The sequence below is a fragment of the Rhinoraja longicauda genome, chromosome 7 (assembly GCF_053455715.1).
Source record: "Rhinoraja longicauda isolate Sanriku21f chromosome 7, sRhiLon1.1, whole genome shotgun sequence".
Taxonomy (NCBI): Eukaryota; Metazoa; Chordata; class Chondrichthyes; order Rajiformes; family Arhynchobatidae; genus Rhinoraja; species Rhinoraja longicauda.
In genome coordinates this window covers 72,576,849-72,597,347 of record NC_135959.1, presented here as the reverse complement: position 1 = coordinate 72,597,347, position 20,499 = coordinate 72,576,849, and the positions used below count along the sequence as shown (strand labels likewise).

The window sequence follows — 20,499 nt, the reverse complement described above, 5'->3', positions numbered from 1 at the left end:
GGTAGATGGAACGAGATGCGGGAGGAGGTGGTTGAGGCAAATACTATCACAATATTTAAGAAACACGCAGGACAGGTTTAGCGGGATATGGGCCAAGCACGGGCAGGTAGGAAGGACTAAAGTAGATGGGGCATGTTGGTCGGTTTGGGCCGAAGGGTCAGTTTCCACGTATTACTCCATGTTTATCCATACCAAAAGCTAACATGCTCTAGCCTTGATTGACCTAGCTTTCTCCCGCTCATTCTTCAGAAAATTCAGGTTTGAATTATTGGTGTTGCCACTCGGAGTATTTTCCATGCTGCCTGACCTGCACTCTGTGTTTCACTTTACCTCCACGAGAAGTGGTTGTCATGAAGTGGTGCAAAAGTGACATCAAACATGCTGAGCAACCAATAGCAGTGTGGAATAACTCATTCAGAAAATAAGATTCTTTCATTAATATTTGAAACTTGTTGCAGACTGGGAGTAAATTCAGTTAAGATAGAAGATGGAATACCAGAAACAAAGAATAATAAAGAAAAAGGTGGGATTCAAATATGATTAATAAAGGAGTAGCAATTCACAGAACAACTTTCTGGAGCTTAAGCCATTGATAACCAGCAGTTATAGTGCAGCATAGTGGCGTTGTGGTAAAGCTGCTGCCTTACAGCGCTAGAGACCCAGGTTTGATCCTGACTGGGTGCGGTCTTTGTACGTTCTCCTTGTGACCTTGTGAGTTTCCTCCGATTACTCCAGTTTCATCCCACATCCAAACAACGTGGTTTGTAGATTAATTGGCTTCTGTAAATTGTCCCCAGTGTGCAGGATAGAACTAGTGTATGGGTGATTGCTGGCCAGCGCAGACTCAGTGGGCTGAAGGGCCTTTTTTCACGTATCTCTAAACTAAACTGCGTTGCACCTTGTGTTCCTAGCCCCTGTGCCTGCATGTGGAAGGTACCTTGGGATACATAGATTAAAGGATAATTGGGATTGATTGAAGAATCCAAGCCGTTGGACCCAGGTCTGTCTCTGTCAAGGACCGTGTGGTGGGTGCCAGTTTCCTCATGGTAAAAGATGTCACGCACAGGAGTCCACCATAAAGTCTGTGGCTCCAGGATCGGCCTCTTCAGCCATCTCAAGACCCACAGAAAGTAATTGGCATTGACTGGAGTGATTGGCATTGACTGAAGAGTAATTGGTACTGAATGTCATGATGGATGGAATACTTTATTGTCACATATGACTAGGCACGTGAAATTCTTTGCTTGCATACCCAATGTATACAAATAGCATACAAATGTATACAAATAACATGATTGGCATTGGCTGGAGTGATTGGCATTGATGAGTGATTGGCATTAACGAGTGATTGGCATTGACTGGTGATTGGCATTGACTGGTGATTGGCATTGACTGGTGATTAGCAATGAGTGGTAATTGGCATTGACCGGTGAGTGGAATTGATGATTGGCATTGACGTGATTGGCATTGATGATTGGCATTGACAGGTGATTGGCATTGATGATTGGCATTGACTTGATTGGCATTGACAGGTGATTGGCATTGACTAGTGATTGGCATTGACTGGAGTGATTGGTATTGATTGATCAGTGGTATTGATTCATGAGCGATTGGTATTGATTGATGAGTGATTGGCATTGACTGGTGATTGGTATTGACTGGTGATTGGTATTGATTGAAGAGAGGGCCAGGGCGTGGCAACAGGGGGGTTGAGGGTTTTGACCCGATAGATGAGACTCAAATGTGACCAGAGGTGACCACAAGAGGGGGGGAAGGTTTTATGCACATTTCTTCTGTAATTTAATGCATGCTTTTCTTACGCGTCCTTTGCAATATACGGTAGAAAAATGTAAACAGGTGGGCATGCAGTGCAAGTTCCATAGAACTATATTCCACACTCTGTATCTCCCCCTTTGCTCTACTTATTGCATCTTGGGTTAGAACTAATTACCTCCATGTGTATATAGATCTGATCCAGACCATAGAACAGTACAGCACAGCAACAGGCCCATCGGCCCACAATGTCTGTGCCGAACATGATGCCACCAACTCTTATTAACCTTGCCAAAATCCATATCCCTCCTTATCCTACACTGTACCTCCGTACAAATGACCATAATAATAAATCTAAACCTCAACCTGGATTCAAATGCCAACATTCATTCCGATCTCGTTTTCATGATACTGAACTAAGTCTTTTTCCCGTGGAAGAGGATTCTAAAACTAGAGAGCATAGATTTATCCCTCAAACAAATACATAACCTCAGGTTTCAAAGGTCTTTTATTGTCATGTGTACCAATTAAGGTACAGTGATATGCGAATTACCATACAGCCATACGAAAAAAAAGCAACAAGACGCACAACTACATAAAAGTTAACATAAACATCCACCACAGTGGATTCCCCACGTTCCTCACTGTGATGGAAGGCAAAAAGTCCAACCTTCTTCCTCTTTATTCTCCTGCAGTCGAGGCAGTCGAACCATCCGCAGTCGGGGCGATCGAAGCTCCCGCATCCGGTGGTCGAAGGCCCCGCGTCGGGGCGATTGAAGCTCCCGCATCGGGGCGGTCAAAGCTGCGGCTTGGAGTTCCCCGAAATCGGTCTCTGACCGGAGACCGCAAGCTCCGCGATATTGAAGTCCGCAGGCACCCACGGTTGGAGCTCCGAGGTTGATCCCTGGCAAAGGGATCGCGGGCTCCTTGATGGTAAGTCCGCAGGCTCCCTGCGATGGAGCTCCCCGGTCGATCTCCAGCAAGAGGCCGCCAACTCCTTGATGTTTGGCTGCAGTGCAGACGCAGATACGATATGGAAAAAAATCGCATCTCCGTCGAGATAAGAGATTTTAAAAAATTTCTCCCAACTCCCCCCCCCCTTCACCCCCCACATAAAACAAGCTAAAGAACAATAAAAACATACATTTAACACATAGTATTTAAACACAAAGACGGAAGGGACAGACAGACTGTTGGCGAGGCAGCCATTGTTGGCGAGGCAGCCATTGTTGGCGAGGCAGCCATTGTTGGCGAGGCAGCCATTGTTGGCGAGGCAGCCATTGTTGGCGAGGCAGCCATTGTTGGCGAGGCAACCTGATAGTATATAAAACATTCAGAGGCATAGATAACGTAGACAATCAGAATTTTTTCCCAGGGTTGAGACTAGAGGGCATAGCTTTGCGGTGAGAGGGGCAAAATTTAAAGGAGATCAACGGGGCAAGTTTATTACACAGAAGGTGCCTGCAACACGCTGCTAGGGGTGGTGGTGTGGGCAGATACTATAGTGGTGTTTAAGAGGCTTTTAGATAGACACATGGATATGGAGGGAATGGAGGGGATATGGATCACATGGATAAGACTAGTTTATCTTGGCCTCATGTTCGGCACGGACATTGTGGGCCGAAAGGGTCTGTTCCTGTGCTGCACTTTTCTCTGTTCTATCTCTTCTTCAAATAGTGCAGTGGGATTGGCACAGTCATGTGGGCCTTACGGAGAGAGGGGCAAAGTTTAAGGGAGATATGTTGTGCAATTATTTTATACACAGAGGGTGGTGGGTGCCTGGACCAGGCTGCTTATGGTGGTGGTGGTGGAGGCCGATACGATAGTGGTGTTTAAGTTGTCTGGATAGGCACGTGGATATGAAGGGATATGGATCACGTGGAGGCAGAGGAGATTAGTTTATCGTGGCATCATATTCGTCACGGACACTGGGTCGAAGGGCCTGTTCCTGCGCTGTACTGTTTATTGATTGCATATTATTATTTCAGTTTATTAATATAATACGTCAGCGGCTGTCATCTCCATCGGCATCCCCGTCATTGTCAGCGTTGTTACATGCACCTCTGGCCATTTAAGTTTGCTGATATGTGACAAGACAACGGTTGTGATCAGGGAGGAGAGCATTGCAAAGGTTTTGTGGGGGAACGTCTGGACGTAGCAGCCATCTTGGAAGTGCCCCCCGGGATAGTGGATGAGAGCTGGGAGGTCAAACAGTGGCTCCCCACCAGCCATCCTCAGCAATGCCCCCGCCAGGATGCCGGCGACGAACCCAAACCGGTTGACGCAGGGAGCGTACAGGACGCACACCAGCTGGGGGAAAAGGACCACGTACACGATGTCGGCGCTCAGCGCGTACAGGCCGTAGATGGTGCTGGTGACCAGGGCAAGGACGGTGGCAAGGACCGTCACCAGGAGGACTGTGCCCTTCATCACGTACATCACTTCCCGTTCTGACGCCTGGCAATGAGCAGAAAATGGCAGCTGTGAGAATCAGTTTCCATGGAAACACAAGTGAATATATTACAGAGTCGTACAGCGCGGGAACAGGCCCTTCAGCCCAATTAACCCATGATGCCCCATCTGCACTAGTCCCATTTGTCTGTATTTGGCCCACCTTTCCTATTCACGTACCTGTCCAAATGTATTTTCAAGTAGCTCCTCTGACACCTCATTCATACACCCACCACCCTCTGTGTGAAAAAGGTGCCCTCAGGTTCCTATTAAATCTTTCCCCTCTCACCTTAAACCAATGTCCCCTGGTTCTTGATTCCACTACTCTGGGAAAAGGATTTCTGACCCTATTTATTCCCATCGTGATTTTATACACCTCTATAAGATCACCCCTCAGCCTCCTGCACTCCAAGGAATAAAGTCCTAGCCTGCCCAGCCTCAGGGCCTCAAGTCCTGGGATCATCCTCGTAAATCTTTATGGCACTCCTTCCAGCGCAATGACGTCCTTCCGATATCAGGGTGACCAAAACTGAACACAATACTCCAAATGCAGCCTCACCAATATCTTGTACAACCATAAATATAACGTTCCAACATCCATGCTCAACACCTGACTGATTAGACAGTTCATTGGCTATATTTAGGAGGGAGTTAGATGTGGCCCTTGTGGTTAAAGGGATCAGGGGGTATGGAGAGAAGGCAGGTACAGGATACTGAGTTGGATGATCAGCCATGATCATATTGAATGGCGGTGCAGGCTCGAAGGGCCGAATGGCCTACTCCTGCACCTATTTTCTATGTTTCTATGAAACTTCCACACTAATTTAAAGGAGATGTTCTTTTCACTGAATCTGAATGACACAGTGAATGAAGAGATTGGGTTTATGTGAACCATATTCTCCCCCTCTGTTATCAGGCTTCTGAACAGTTCTTCCATAAGCTAGGGTACTGCCCGATTCACCTCTACCCCATTGCGGACATTGGATTTTGCCTCTGGAACTGGAGCACTACAATGCTGAGGACTACATTCTGCACTTTGTATCACCCCTTTGCTCTACTTATTTTACCTGAGGCACAAGGAACTGAAGATAAAAATTGTCAGAAGGAACTGTAGATGCTGGTTTACAAAAAAAAGTAAAGTGCTGGAGTAATTGAACGGGTGAGGCAGCATCTCTGAAGATCATGGATTGATGACGTGTTGAGTTAAGTCTGAGGAAGGGTCCCAACCTGAAAGGTCACCCACCCATCCATGTTCTCCGGAGATGCTTTCTGGGCCGCTGAGTTACTCTGGCACTCTTGTGTCTTTCTTTCCCTTTCTCATCACCTTTGGTCGGAGAATCCTGCGGTAGATGTTGTGGGTGAACATGGAGCTGCACGAGAGGAGAGAGGAGTCGGTGGAAGACATGACGGCAGCAGCAATGGCGCCAGTCCCAAGCAGGGAGACGTAGGGAGGGCACAAGTGTCGAAGGGCGATGGGCAAGATCATGGCAGCCTCGCCCTTCTCGAAAGGTGATGTGGCACCATACGAGGTTTGATTCCAGTCTGAAACAGAAAAGCACAGACGTGTCCATAGAAACATAGAAACATAGAAAATAGGTGCAGGAGTAGACCATTCGGCCCTTCCAGCCTGTACGCACCGCCATTCAATATGATCATGGCTGATCATCCAACTCAGTATCCTGTACCTGCCTTCTCTCCATACCCCCTGATCCCTTTAGCCACAAGGGCCACATCTAACTCCCTCTTAAATATAGCCAATGAACTGGCCTCAACTACCTTCTGTGGCACAGAATTCCACAGATTCACCACTCTCTGTGTGAAAAAAAACGTTCTCATCTCGGTCCTAAAAGACTTCCCCCTTATCCTTAAACTGTGACCCCTTGTTCTGGACTTCCCCAACATCGGGAACAATCTTCCTGCATCTAGCCTGTCCAACCCCTTAAGAATTTTGTAAGTTTCTATAAGATCCCCCCTCAATCTTCCAAATTCCAGCGAGTACAAGCCGAGTCTATCCAGTCTTTCTTCATATGAAAGTCCTGCCATCCCAGGAATCAATCTGGTGAACCTTCTCTGTACTCCCTCTATGGCAAGAATGTCTTTCCTCATATTAGGAGACCAAAACTGTACGCAATACTCCAGGTCTGATCCATAACCAGAGATGGTGGGGATCCGTGTTAATAGATACCGTCTTCCTGAGCACACGTCTAAAGTTCAGGCCGAAGAGGCTTCTTGCCTTCCCAGTTCTGACAAAGCGTCTTTGACTTGAAATGTTAAATGTTTCTCATTCCACAGAGGCCGCCTGACCAGCCGAGTATTTCCAGTACTTTCTGTTTTAGTTATAATCCATGTTTGATCACAAATATAGAACTACTTTGACATCAGTTAAAGTGCCATACAGGCCTTTCAACCCAATTTGCCCACACCGCCTAACATGCCCATCTCCACTAGTCCCACCTACCTTCATTTGGCTCATATCCCTCCAAACCTGTTCTATCCATGGACCTATCTAAATGTTTTTTAAATGCTGTAATAGTATCTGCCTGAACTTGTTCCATAGTTGTTCCATACACCAACCACCCTCTGTGTGAAAAAGTTACCTCTCAGGTTCCTATTAAATCTTTCCCCCCTCACCTAAACCTATGTCCTCTGGTTCTCAATTCCCCTACTCTATGTAAGTAATTCTGTGTGTCGACACGATCCATTCCTCTGAAAATGTTGTAAGATTATTATGTTAAAAATATGCAGCTAAAACATTCAAGACATTACAAAATACAGAGTGCTGGAGTAACTCAGCGGGTCAGGCAGCATCTCTGGAGAACTTGGATAGGTGACGTTTCACAGAGTGCTGGAGTAACTCAGCGGGTCAGGCAGCATCTCTGGAGAACATGGATAGGTGACGTTTCACAGAGTGCTGGAGTAACTCAGCGGGTCAGGCAGCATCTCTGGAGAACATGGATAGGTGACGTTTCACAGAGTGCTGGAGTAACTCAGCGGGTCAGGCAGCATCTCTGGAGAACATGGATAGGTGACGTTTCACAGAGTGCTGGAGTAACTCAGCGGGTCAAGCAGCATCTCTGGAGAACATGGATAGGTGACGTTTCACAGAGTGCTGGAGTAACTCAGCGGGTCAGGCAGCATCTCTGGAGAACATGGAGAGGTGACGTTTCACAGAGTGCTGGAGTAACTCCGGATCGGGCAACATCTCTGGAGAACATGGATTGGTGACGTTTCGGGTCTTCTTCAGAAACATCACCCATCCTTTTTCTTTAGAGATGTTGCCTGACCCGCTGAGTTACTCCAGCATTTTTTGTCAATCTTTGGTATAAACCAGCATCTGCAGTTCCTTCTTTCTACATTTTTTTCCATATCCAGAGTGGTAATCGGTGCATGCGGAAAGGATATTGAGTTATGTGACACATAGCTGAGTTAGACAATCAACTTCATACGTCACGCATATTTAGTTCAATAGCCCCATAGCAGAAGCGTCTACATCGCGGGGCTGGAACCTGGAAGTGTCCTGAGCTAATTCTGCTACCGCCATCATCTACAGTAGAAGTGAAGCCTCCCACTGATTGTCACCGGAAGCCTGACGCCTTTTCAGGACGGACAATGACAGTGATGTAACATTTGAAACATAGACGATGGACACGAAAGAAGATTTAGTTCAGTTGAGAGGTCTTGAATGAAAATAGGCCTTTTGACCCACCGAGTCCACACTGACCAGTTCACTCAGTCCGCCTTAACCAACCTGATCTCCCGGTGGCTCAGCACTTCAACTCCCCCTCCCACTCCCAGTCTGACCTTTCTGTCATGGGCCTCCTCCAGTGCCATAGTGAGGCCCAGCACAAATTGGAGGAACAGCACCTCATATTTCACTTGGGCAGCTTGCAGCCCAGCGGTATGAACATCGACTTCTCTCACTTTAGACAGCTCCTCTGTCCCTCTCTTCCCTTCCCAGATCTCCCTCTATCTTCCTGTCTCCACCTATATCCTTTCTTTGTCCCTCCCCCCCCTGACATCAGTCTAAAGAAGGGTCTCGACCCGAAATGTCACCCATTCCTTCTCTCCAGAGATGCTGCCTGACCTGCTGAGTTACTCCAGCATTTTATGATCCCACTCTGACTATTGACCACCCATTCACACAACTTCCATCTTATCCCACGTTCTCATCCACTCCATACACACTAGAGAAAATTTACAGAGGGCCAATTAACCAACAAACTCGCACGCCTTTGGGATGTGGGAGGAAACCGGAGCACCCGGAGGAAGCCCCGGCACCCGAGGTCAGGATCGAACCGCTGTGAGGCAGCAGCTCTACCCGCTGCACCATTTGCCACCTTGTGTATATTTTGATCATGAACCTAGGTTAGGTTTATTATTGTCACGAGTACCGAGGTACAGTGAAAATCTTTGTTTTGCATGCCATCCAAATAGATCAGATAATACGATACATAAATACAATCAAGCCAAACTCCAGTACAATAGGTAGAGCAAAGGGGAAGATACAGAGTGCAGAATATAGTTCTCAGCATTGTAGCGCATCAGTTCCACAGACAAAGTCCAATGTGTGCAATGGGGTGGAGGTGAAGCGGACAGTACCCTAGCTAATGGAAGGGCCGTTCAGAAGCCTGATAACAGAGGGGAAGAAGCTGTTTCTGGGTCTGGTGGTGGTGCTCGCTTTCAAGCTTGTACAAGTGCCTGCGTTACTGTACCTGTAGAAGCTGCCACAGAACCAATCAGTATTGAGGGAATGCCCATGATACATCCACCAAACGCTCCGGCTATTGATAGTATCTGAGCATTTTTCACAGAGGACGAAGCCAGCACTCGTTGAAAATAAGCTTGCCACGGGATCCCGCCTAGCACCTGGAAAGCAAATGCCAATCTGTCTGTGTACGAAGTAGAGTTGTAGAGAGCTTCATGTTCTTAGGAATAAATAAGGCCGTTTACACCACAGCAGTATGAATAGTGACTTCTCCAACTTTGTAACCCTTGCTTTCCCTCTCTCTCCATCCCTCCCCCTTCCTAGTTCTCTGTCCGGTCTGACTGTCCTCCTGATTAAATGTTATCTCTGTACACATTCTCCGAGCTAACAATGGTCTATTCTACAGTTCTCTTGGAGGCCAATTCTCTGAATGCATTCAAGAGAGAGCTGGATAGAGCTCTTAAGGATAGCGGAGTCAGGGGGTATGGGGAGAAGGCAGGAACGGGGTACTGATTGTGGATGATCAGCCATGATCACATTGAATGGTGGTGCTGGTTCGAAGGGCTGAATGGCCTCCTCCTGCACCTATTGTTTATTGTCCCTTGATCCCCAAGGGCGGCACGGTGGCGCAGCGGTAGAGTTGCTGCCTTACAGCGAATGCAGCGCCGGAGACTCAGGTTCGATCCTGACTACGGGCGCCGTCTGTACGGAGTTTGTACATTCTCCCCGTGACCTGAGTGGGTTTTCTCCGAGAACTTCGGTTTCCTCCCACACTCCAAAGATGTACAGGTATGTAGGTTAATTGGCTAGGCAAATGTTTTTTAAAAATTGTCCCTAGTGGGGTGTAGGATAATGTTAGTGTGTGGGGATCGCTGGGCGGCGCGGACCCGGTGGGCCGAAGGGCCTGTTTCTGTGCTGTATCTCTAAATCTAAAAAATTCTCCTCTGATGTCACATTTTCACACCTTACCCTTCCTTATCTCTGTGTCTCCCTCTCCCCTGAGTCTGAAGAAGGATCTCGAGCCCTGAAACGTTATCCATCCCTACTATTCAGAGATGCTGCCTGTCCCGCTAAGTTACTCCAGCATTTTGTGTCCATCACCGACAGCTTGTCCTGGACCAGCCTTATCTAATCTAATAGAGGTGCACAAAATCATGAGAGGAATAGATCGGGTAGATCGCACAGAGTCTCTTGGCCAGAGTAGGGGAATCGAGAACCAGAGGATTAAGGTGAGTGGAGAATGATTCGGTAGGAACCTGAGGGGTAATTCTTTCACGCAAATGGTGGTAGGTGTAAGGAGCGGGCTGCCGGAGGAGGTAGTTGTGACAGATACTATTTTAACATTTAGGAACCATCTAGACAGGTACATGGATAGGACAGTATATAGGACATCAGGGCCGTCTTAACGCATGGGCCTGATGGGCACTTGCCCGGGGGCCCACAAGCATAGGGGCCCCATGCTGATCTGTGTGTGTTAAGTGACTTGCAATAAATAAATACTACTTTAAAAATGTAGGTTCAATAAGCGCTTTTTTAGCAACATTTTCGGTCACTAAGTGCTTCTCACAGCGATCTGCAAGTGCTTTTCGCAACAATGTAGCACCCTAAGTCCATCGCTAAGTGCTTTTCGGTAAGTGCTTTTTGCCGGCACGACAGGGGGGGGGCTGGTAGGGAAAGGGGGGTGGGGGAGAGTAACGGTAGGGGTCCCAGTACACTTCTTTGCCCGGGGGCCCATAATGCTGTAAAAACGGCCCTGTAGGACATGGATAGGATGTAAAACACTATGACTCTTTGACCAGCCCTATTGAATCAATGGCTAAGAAAGCACACTAGCACCTCGACTTCCTCAGAAGGCCAAGGGGAAGTTGAGTTGAGTTTGGGCTTAGTTTCTTGTCACGTGTACCGAGGTACAGTGAAAAGCTTTTGTTACGTGCTATCCAGCCAGCGGAGAGACTGTACGTGATTCCAATCAAGCCGTCCACAGTGTACAGATACAGAATAAAGAAAATAATGTGAAAAACCAGTTTGGCCATAGTGGTCCCCTGGAGCACTCCACTGGTAACAGGCCTCTCATCAAAAAAACCCTCACTTCTTTAGCTGCCAGGCCGTTTAATTTAACGTCTCACAAAATGCTGGAGTAACTACGGGCCGTTTAATTTAATTTAGTTCAGAGATACATTGTGGAAATTGGCCCACTGAGTCCATGTCAACCAATGCACAGCCGTCCACTAGTTCTATTCTACAAACGCTAGGGACATTTTATAGAAGCCAATCAGCCCACAAACCTGTGTGTCTTTGGAGCGTGGGAGGAAACCGGAGCACCCGGAGAAAACCCTCGCGGAGAACGTACAAACTGCACACACACAGCACCCGTAGTTAGGATTGAACCTGGGTCTCTGGCGCTGTGAGGCAGCAACTCTACCGCTGCGCCAACGTGCCAGCCCCGATTATGTGTCCATGAATTAGCCCCGCATCCAGGTGAAACAGTGAACGTCCCCTTTAACGTTCTTACCATCAGCAAAAGATCATCTATCCATTTTCCAATAAATATCTCATCAATTTTTCCCAGCCAGGGCTTTTGATGGACCTCCTTGAAGGCTGTGATCCTGATGCTGGTCACAGCATGATTTTGAAAGGTGAATGGCACACAGAGCCACTAAAAGAAAGAACACACCTTGTGATTATCCACCACGAACCTCGCTGTGAAGACAATACATTGGTGATTATCCACCATGAATCTCGCTGTGAAGGCAACACATTGGTGATTATCCACCATGAATCTCGCTGTGAAGACGATACATTGGTGCCCACTGCAGCTGGGGTTCTTGCTCAGATGTAAGGCAGGTTATTAGTCATGTCATTTAACCTGTTCATAAGTTCTTTGGCAGCTTTGATGGAGAGTTTAACCTATCCACTCCACAGAGTGCTGTGGGGTGGCACAGCGGTAGAAATGCTGCCTAACAATGCCAGAGACCCTGGTTCAATCCTGACTCCGGGTGCTGGTTGCACGGTGGCTGCACATTCTCCCTGTGATCGCGTGGGTTTTCTCCAGGTGCACCGCTTTCATAGGTTTATACGTGATAGGAGCCGAATTAGGCCATTCGGCCCATCAGGTCTACTCCACCGTTCAATCATGGCTGATTTATCTTTCCCTCTCAGACCCATTTTCCTGCCTTCTCCCCATAACCCCTTGACACCCGTACTGATCAAGAATCTATCCATCTCTGCCTTAAAAATACCCATTGATTTGGCCCCCAGAGCCTTCTGTGGCAAAGAATTACACAGATTCACCACCCTCTGACTAAAGAAATTCCTCCTCATCTCCTTCCCAAAGGAACATCCTTTAATTCTGAGGCTGTGCCCTCTGGTCCTCGACTCTCCCACTAGTGGAAACTCCCTCTCCACATCCACTCTATCCAAGCCATTCACTATTTGGTAAGTTTCAATGAGGACCCTCTCTTCTTTCTAAACTGCGAATACAGGCCCAGTGCCTACAAACGCTCATCATAGGTTAACCCACTCATTCCTGGGATCATTCTTGTAAACATCCTCTAGATTCTCTCCAGAGCCAGCACATCCTTCCTCAGATATGAGGCCAAAAATTGCTCACATGACTACAAATGCGGCCTGACCAGCGCCTTATAGAGCCTCAACAATACATCCCTGTTTTTGTACACAAGCCCTCTTGCATTGTGTTGCCTTCCTTGCAACCAGTTCAAATTGCAAATTGGCTTTTTGGGAACCAGCACGCTCAAGTCCCTTATATTCCATCTGTCACGTTTCTTCCCACTCTCCCAACCTCTCCAAGTCCTTCTGCAAAATCCCTGCTTTCTCTGCACTACCTGCCCCTCCGCCTATTTTCGTATCATCTGCAAACCTGGCCACGATACTTTGAATCCCCTCATCTAAGTCATTACGCGAAGAGTAGCGGCCCCAGCACCGACCCCTGCGGAACTCCGCTAGTCACTGGCAGCCATCCATATTGCCTCTCTTTGCCTTAGTTTAGTTTAGTTTAGTTTAGAGATACAGCGCGGAAACAGGCCCTTCGGCCCACCGAGTCCGCGCCGCCCAGCGATCCCCGCACACTAACACTATCCTACACACACTAGGGACAATTTTTACATTTACCAAGCCAATTAACCTACAAACCTGTACGTCTTTTGAGTGTGGGGGGAAACCGAAGATCTCGGAGAAAACCCACGCAGGTCACGGGGAGAACGTACAAACTCCGTACAGACAGCACCCGTGGTCGGGATCGAACCCGGGTCTCTGGTGCTGTAAGCGCTGTAAGGCAGCAACTCTACCGCTGTGCCACCTTGACCGCCCTGGTGGTGTGGGCCTTCTGCCATCCAGCCAACCTGCTATCCATGCTAGTACCTTCCCTCCCACACTACAAAGATGTGCAGGTTTGTAGGTTAATTGGCCTCTGTAAATTGTCCCTCGTGAGTAGGGAGTGGATGGGAAAGTGGGATAACAGAATGAACAATTGATTGATGGACTCTGTGTGGACTCAATGGGCCAAAGGGCCTGTTTCTAAGCTGTTTCCCTAAACCAAGCTACACTAAAACCTAATGGTTGTAGGAAAGTAGCTGTTCCTGAACCTGGTGGTGTGGGACTTCAGGCTTGTGAGGGCGTGCAGCGTAGGTTTACTAGGTTAATTCCCGGAATGGCGGGACTGTCGTATGTTGAAAGACTGGAGCGTCTAGGCTTTTATACGCTGGAATTTAGAAGGATGAGAGGGGATCTTATCGAAACATATAAGATTATTAAGGGGTTGGACACGTTAGAGGCAGGAAACATGTTCCCAATGTTGGGGGAGTCCAGAACCAGGATCCACAGTTTAAGAATAAGGGGTACACCATTTAGAACGGAGAAGAGGAAAAACTTTTTCAGTCAGAGAGTTGTAAATCTGTGGAATTCTCTGCCTCGGAATGCAGTGGAGGCTAATTCTCTGAATGCATTCAAGAGAGAGCAAGATAGAGCTTTTAAGGATAGCGGAGTCAGGGGGTATGGGGAGAAGGCAGGAACGGGGTACTGATTGAGAATGATCAGCCATGATCAAATTGAATGGTGGCGCTGGCTCGAAGGGCCGTATGGCCTCCTCCTGCACCTATTGTCTATTGTCTATTGTACCTTGGTGTGAAGAGGGCATGGCCCAGATGATGGGGATCCTTGATGATAGATGCCGCCTTCTTGAGGAATCATCTAAAGTTCAGGTCGAAGTGACTTCTTTCCTTCCCAGTCTAACAAAACGTTAACTGTGTTTCTCTAACCTGAGAGTTGCCTGACCTTTAGTTTAGAGATAGAGCAAGGAAACGGACCCTTTGAGCCTACAGCTACCAGCGATCACCCCATACACTAGTTCTTTCCAAGACACTAGGGACAATTTACAGAAACCAATTAACCTACAAATCTGCACGACTTTGGAGTGGGGGACAAACCGGAGTGCCTGGAGAAAACCCATGTAGTCACGGAGAGAACGCTCAAACTCTCTACAGACAGCACCCGTAGTAGGGATTGAACCTGGGTCTCTGGCGCTGTGAGGCAGCAACTCTACCGCTGCCACTCATCCTGCTGCCCCAATACCCACCGAGTATTTACAGCATTTTCCAATTTAGTTCTAATCCATGTTTGATCGCAAACATAGAACAACTTTGATATTACCATGTTAAAGATATGTAGCTAAAATATTCAAAGCTTAGCAATAAACAAAGTGCTGTAGTAACTCAGTAGGTCAGGCAGCATCCTAGAGTATACACCGATGAGCCAAAACATCATGACCACTGAGAGGTGAAGTGAATAACATTGGTTACCTTGTTACAATGGCACCTGTCAAGGGGTGGGATATATTAGGCAGCAAGTGAACAGTCAGTTCTTGAAGTTGGTGTGTTGGATGCAGGAGAAATGGGCAGGAGTAAATACCTGAGCGAATTTGACAAGGGCCAAATTGTTATGGCCAGACGACTGGGTCAGAGCATCTCTGAAACGGCAAGGCTTGTGGGGTGCTCCCGGTCAGCAGTGGTGAGTACCGACCGACAGTGGTCCGAGGAGGGACAAACCACAAACCGGCGACAGACAGGGTGTTGGGCGCCCAAGGCTCATCGATGCGCGAGGGCAACGAAGGCTATCCCGTCTGGTCCGAACCGACAGAAGGTCGACTGTGGCACAAGTCACAGAAAATTCTAATGGTGGTCACGGGAGGAATGTGTCACAATACACAGTGCATCGCACCCTGCTGTGTATGGGGCTGTATAGACCGGTGTCAGAGTGCCGATGATGACATAATGTTTTGGCTCATCAGTGTATGCCCCAAAATGGAACAACAGAATTTTATTACATGCAGCATCACAAGATGTAAACATAACAACGGTTTGGTCGAGATATGAAACGTTGCCTGTCCATTTCCTTCACAGGTGCTGCCTGACCCGCTGAGTTCCTCCAGCACTTTGTGTTTTGCTCAGGATTCCAGCACCTGCAATTCCTTGTGTCTCCAGTCATAGGTGTAGCTATGCCGAGATGCTGTCATGATATCATAGAGGCTGCAACTCACCAAACCAAAGGAAATGCATCCTAACTGAACAACGTCAGTGTATGCAACGGAATACAGGCCGCCAAGCAGTGTGTAGACCATAGCCACGCCGGCCGAGATCACCATTGAGAGAGTCCTGTCCAGATCAAGCATCACACTGGATGTTGTACCTGCGTAACAAAGAGACATGCAGACTTTGTTCTACTAATCAAAAATATTTATTCAAATATTAATATAATATATACAATGTAATAGAAACCAAAACAGAACCCACCACCATTATACAAGACAAACAGTAAACTACCAATCAACAAAATGCTGGAGTAACTCAGCGGGTCAGGCAGCATCTCGGGAGAGAAGGAATGGGAAACGTCACCAATTCCTTCTCTCCCGAGATGCTGCCTGACCTGCTGAGTTACTCCAGCATTTTGTGAATAAACACCTTCGATTTGTACCAGCATCTGCAGTTATTTTCTTAAACTGCCATATAACTATCTTACACTCCTTGTCAAGGATGCTTTCAACTCCCCCGCGGTCCCGGAAATCCCCCAGGGTGCCCGTGGACAGAGCCTGGTCCCTCTCCAACACCACCCGGGCACGGACGTAACCCCGGTAAAGGGGCAGGCAGCCGGCTCGGGCAGAGCCCTCTCCCACCTGGCGCCGTGACTCGTGGATGGCCAGCTTGGCCGGGCCCAGGAGCAACCCAACCAGGACATCCTCGGCCCAGGAGATGTTGTAGCGACCATAGGGATTGGTCCTGAGAGTCGAACCCTCAGATTGGCCAGCGAGGTCACATGGTGGTGCGGCCATAGGGGTTGGTCCTGAGAGCCGAACCCTCGGATTGGCCAGCAAGGTCACATGGTGGTGCGACCATAGGGATTGGTCCTGAGAGTCGAACCCGCTGATTGGCCAGCAAGGTCACGTGGTGGTTTTGGACCCAAAAGCCAGGCAGTGGGAAGAGAACTTCGATGTGAACAGTTTGAGTTAATGGTTGTCTGTAATCTCGTTTGTTATCCTTTGTAATTGAATATTGCTGCCGCAATAAACTTCTTTAACAAAGTACAAGCCTCCAGACTCGCCATAATGTTCAAGTTTAGCCATCCACCGATATTTTGTGTCACTGAGTCACAGGCCTCTCTCTCTGCCTCTGTGCTACGTTTCGATGACATCGTTTGAGGTGTGGAGCGCTGGAGCAAAGATACTGCAGGTTCATACCTAAGGCAGCCAGGATGGCGGCAGACCAGAATATCTCCCCGATTACAGCGGGGATGAATATCAGGCTGGCGATGTGGTTGCCATACTGCTGTTGGAAGGGGTCCAGCATGGTCACGTACTTGCGACGACGCATCTTCTTGGCAAAAAACAATCCCCCTGAGGAGCACAGAAGGAAGATCTTGGTTACGGCCCGCACCAACTTTACGGGCGGCACACTGGCTGAGTGGGAGAGCTGCTGCCTCACGGTGCAGTGGTAGAGATACCCCACAGCACAGTGGTAGAGATACCGCCCCACAGCGCAGTGCTAGAGCTGCCGCCCCACAGCACAGTGGTAGAGATACTGCCCCACAGCGCAGTGGTAGAGATACCGCCCCACAGCACAGTGGCAGAGCTACCCCACAGCGCAGTGGTAGAGCTGCCTCACAGCGGTGCAGCGGTAAAACTGCCACCTCACAGCGCTAGACCCAGGTTCCACCCTGGCCTCGGCTGCTGTCTGTGTGAAGTTTGCACGTTCTTGTGCAAACTTGCAGGAAACATGTTCCCAATGTTGGGGGAGTCCAGAACCAGGGGCCACAGTTTAAGAATAAGGGGTAGGCCATTTAGAACGGAGATGAGGAAAAACGTTTTCAGTCAGAGAGTTGTAAATCTGTGGAATTCTCTGCCTCAGAAGGCAGTGGAGGCCAATTCTCTGAATGCATTCAAGAGAGAGCTGGATAGAGCTCTTAAGGATAGCGGAGTCAGGGGGTATGGGGAGAAGGCAGGAACGGGGTACTGATTGAGAATGATCACCCATGATCACATTGAATGGCGGTGCTGGCTCGAAGGGCCGAATGGCCTCCTCCTGCACCTATTGTCTATTGTCGATTGTGACCGCATGGACACTCCGGTTTCTTCCCACACTCCAAAGACGTGCGGGTTTGTAGGTTGTTTGGCTTCTGTAAACTGCCTCTCGTGTGCAGGGAGTGGATGAGAAAGTGGGATAATATAGAACAGGAGATTGATGGTCGGTATGGACTCGCTGGGCCGAAGGGCCTGTTTCCACGCTGTTTCTGTAAACTAATAAACTGTCAATGGGAAACGCAGATGAGAGGATTGCTCGATCAAGATGCGGCTTGCGAGAGGGAATTTACTGACTGTTCACTGCCACTCACACAACCTTGTTCTGGTATGTAAAAAATGCACGACTTGAGGAGTTAACATCAGCACACTAAACTAAACTAAACTTGGACTCTAAACTAAAGATAGACACAAAATGCTGGAGTAACTCAGCGGGACAGGCAGCATCTCTGGAGAGTAGGGCTGGATGACGTTTAGGATCGAGACCCTTCTTCAGACTGACTAATCTAAAGTAAAAGATTCTGCGTCGAATGGTGGCAGGGGAAAGAATAAGTCATTGTAAAGATCGGCATGCTCCCTGTCCTGAATTCTCCTAGATTACAGTGTAATTCAGAGTCGTTGCTCCAGGTAATTGTTGGACATCCGGAGAAAGGTCTACCCACAATGTTGCCTATCCATGTTCTCCAGAGATGCTGCCTGACCCGCTGAGTTACTCCAGCACTCTGTGAAACGTCACCTGTCCGTGTTCTCCAGAGATGCTGCCTGACCCGCTGAGTTACTCCAGCACTCTGTGAAACGTCACCTATCCATGTTCTCCAAAGATGCTGCCTGACCCGCTGAGTTACTCCAGCACTCTGTGAAACGTCACCTATCCATGTTCTCCAAAGATGCTGCCTGACCCGCTGAGTTACTCCAGCACTCTGTGTCTATCCTTGGCCTAAACCAACACCTGTAGCTCCTTGTTTCCACTGCTGGATGCTGCTGGCTGGGGAGGGACCGCGTGATGTAGGGGTTGGTATCTCGACTCACCGATGAAGAGGCAGAGGAGGGTGGTCCAAGGCGCCAGGGTCCACACCAGCCCGGCGCCTGGCCGGTAGACCATCTCAGCCGTGCCGTTGATGTAGGCTCCGCCAACCCACGTAGCTGCAGGGGGAAGCAGAGCGAATAATGTTGGACATTTTATCAAACGCTCGACCATCTGACCTTCCAGCAGAGGATACAAAGTGCTGGACAGAAACAATGGGTCAGGCAGCATCTCTGGAGAAAAAGGAAGGGTGACAATAGGCAATAGACAATAGACAACAGGTGCAGGAGGAGGCCATTCGGCCCTTCGAGCCAGCACCGCCATTGAATGTGATCATGGCTGATCATTCTCAATCAGTACCCCGTTCCTGCCTTCTCCCCATACCCCCTGACTCCGCTATCCTTAAGAGCTCTATCTAGCTCTCGCCTGAATGCATTCAGAGAATTGGCCTCCACTGCCTTCTGAGGCAGAGAATTCCACAGATTCACAACTCTCTGACTGAAAAAGTTTTTCCTCATCTCCGTTCTAAATGACCTACCCCTTATTCTTAAACTGTCATTTTGGGTTGGCACTCTTCTCAGACACAGGAGACGCAATAACATGACCTCCCCCCCCCGTTTGTGTGGTGTTACCAGGCCCAATGTGCTTGCAATTTGTCAATGACCAGCAACTCGAGGAACGAAGGAGACTACAGAGAGTGGTGGACACTGCCCGGTCCACCACAGGTACTGACCTCCCCACCATCGAAGGTCCACCACAGGTACTGACCTCCCCACCATCGAAGGCCCATCACAGGTACTGACCTCCCCACCATCGAAGGCCCATCACAGGTACTGACCTCCCCACCATCGAAGGGATCTACAGGAGGCGCTGCCTCAAAAAGGCAGCCAGCATCATCAAAGACCCACACCACCCTGGCCACGCTCTCATCTTGCTGCTACCATCGGGAAGAAGGTACAGGAGCCTGAAAACCATGACCTCCAGGTTCAAGAACAGCTTCTTCCCAGCAACCATCAGGCTCTTGAACACTGCACAACACTAACCTCAGCAACTATGATCTTCTGTGGACTGTGTCTTTGGTTGCACTACGGACTTCAGTTTTGGACTATTATGGTTACTGAGTATTACTGATTATGAATATTATATTGATTATTATACATTGTGTTTATGGGCTTGTTAACCTTCAGCAAGTAAGATTTTTTAATTATTCCATTGCCAGTAAATAGACACAAAATGCTGGAGTTAGCGGGTCAGGCAGCATCCCTGGAGAGAAGGAATGGGTGACGTTTCGGGTCAAGACCCTTTTCCATTGCCAGCGCACTTGACCAAAATCTGTAGCTGTTCTTGAACCTGTTAGTGTTGTGCAGTGTTCAAGAGCCTGATGGTTGCTGGGAAGAAGCTGTTCTTGAACCTGGAGGTCACGGTTTTCAGGCTCCTGTACCTTCTTCCCGATGGTAGCAGCGAGATGAGAGCGTGGCCAGGGTGGTGTGGGTCTTTGATGATGCTGGCTGCCTATTTATCTCCTCACCATTGGATCAAAGTAGGAAACCTAGAGATTTTGGATCAAATGAACAGTAAACACGGACAGCTTAAGAATGAGATGACTTTACCGGTAGTGGTTAGAATGCCGAGGACAATTCCAATGTTCCTTCCTGCGATCATCACCATCTCAGAGCGATCCCCCTCGTATGATCTCTCAGCTCTCTGTGCTTTCTTTGCAGCCCAGATGCCCACCACAAGAATGAAGAGGTAGAAGGCAGCCATGGTGACAGCCCCGGCAATATTCAGTGTCATGGTGCTAGATCCTGCAGTAGGACGCAAGTTACCACATGGACAAAAGGCAACACAACACAACGATACACAACACTACACAACGTAACGCAGTGCAACGCCACGCAACGCAATGCACCACACAACACAACACAACACACAACACACAACACACCACAACACAACAACACAACA

At 48.5% G+C, this 20,499-nt stretch overlaps 1 protein-coding gene across 1 annotated transcript; it reads right to left on the bottom strand.

Moving 5' to 3' along the window:
* Positions 1-3,765: 3,765 nt before the first annotated feature.
* Positions 3,766-18,627, bottom strand: LOC144595379 (high-affinity choline transporter 1-like). The gene is made up of 7 exons (XM_078402848.1): positions 18,540-18,627; positions 16,674-16,829; positions 15,480-15,628; positions 11,442-11,585; positions 8,937-9,090; positions 5,549-5,766; positions 3,766-4,230 (listed from the first exon to the last, which is right to left on the bottom strand). Exons 1-7 carry the CDS (start codon positions 18,610-18,612, stop codon positions 3,766-3,768), a joined length of 1,359 nt encoding a protein of 452 aa, XP_078258974.1. The 5' UTR covers positions 18,613-18,627.
* Positions 18,628-20,499: the final 1,872 nt, after the last annotated feature.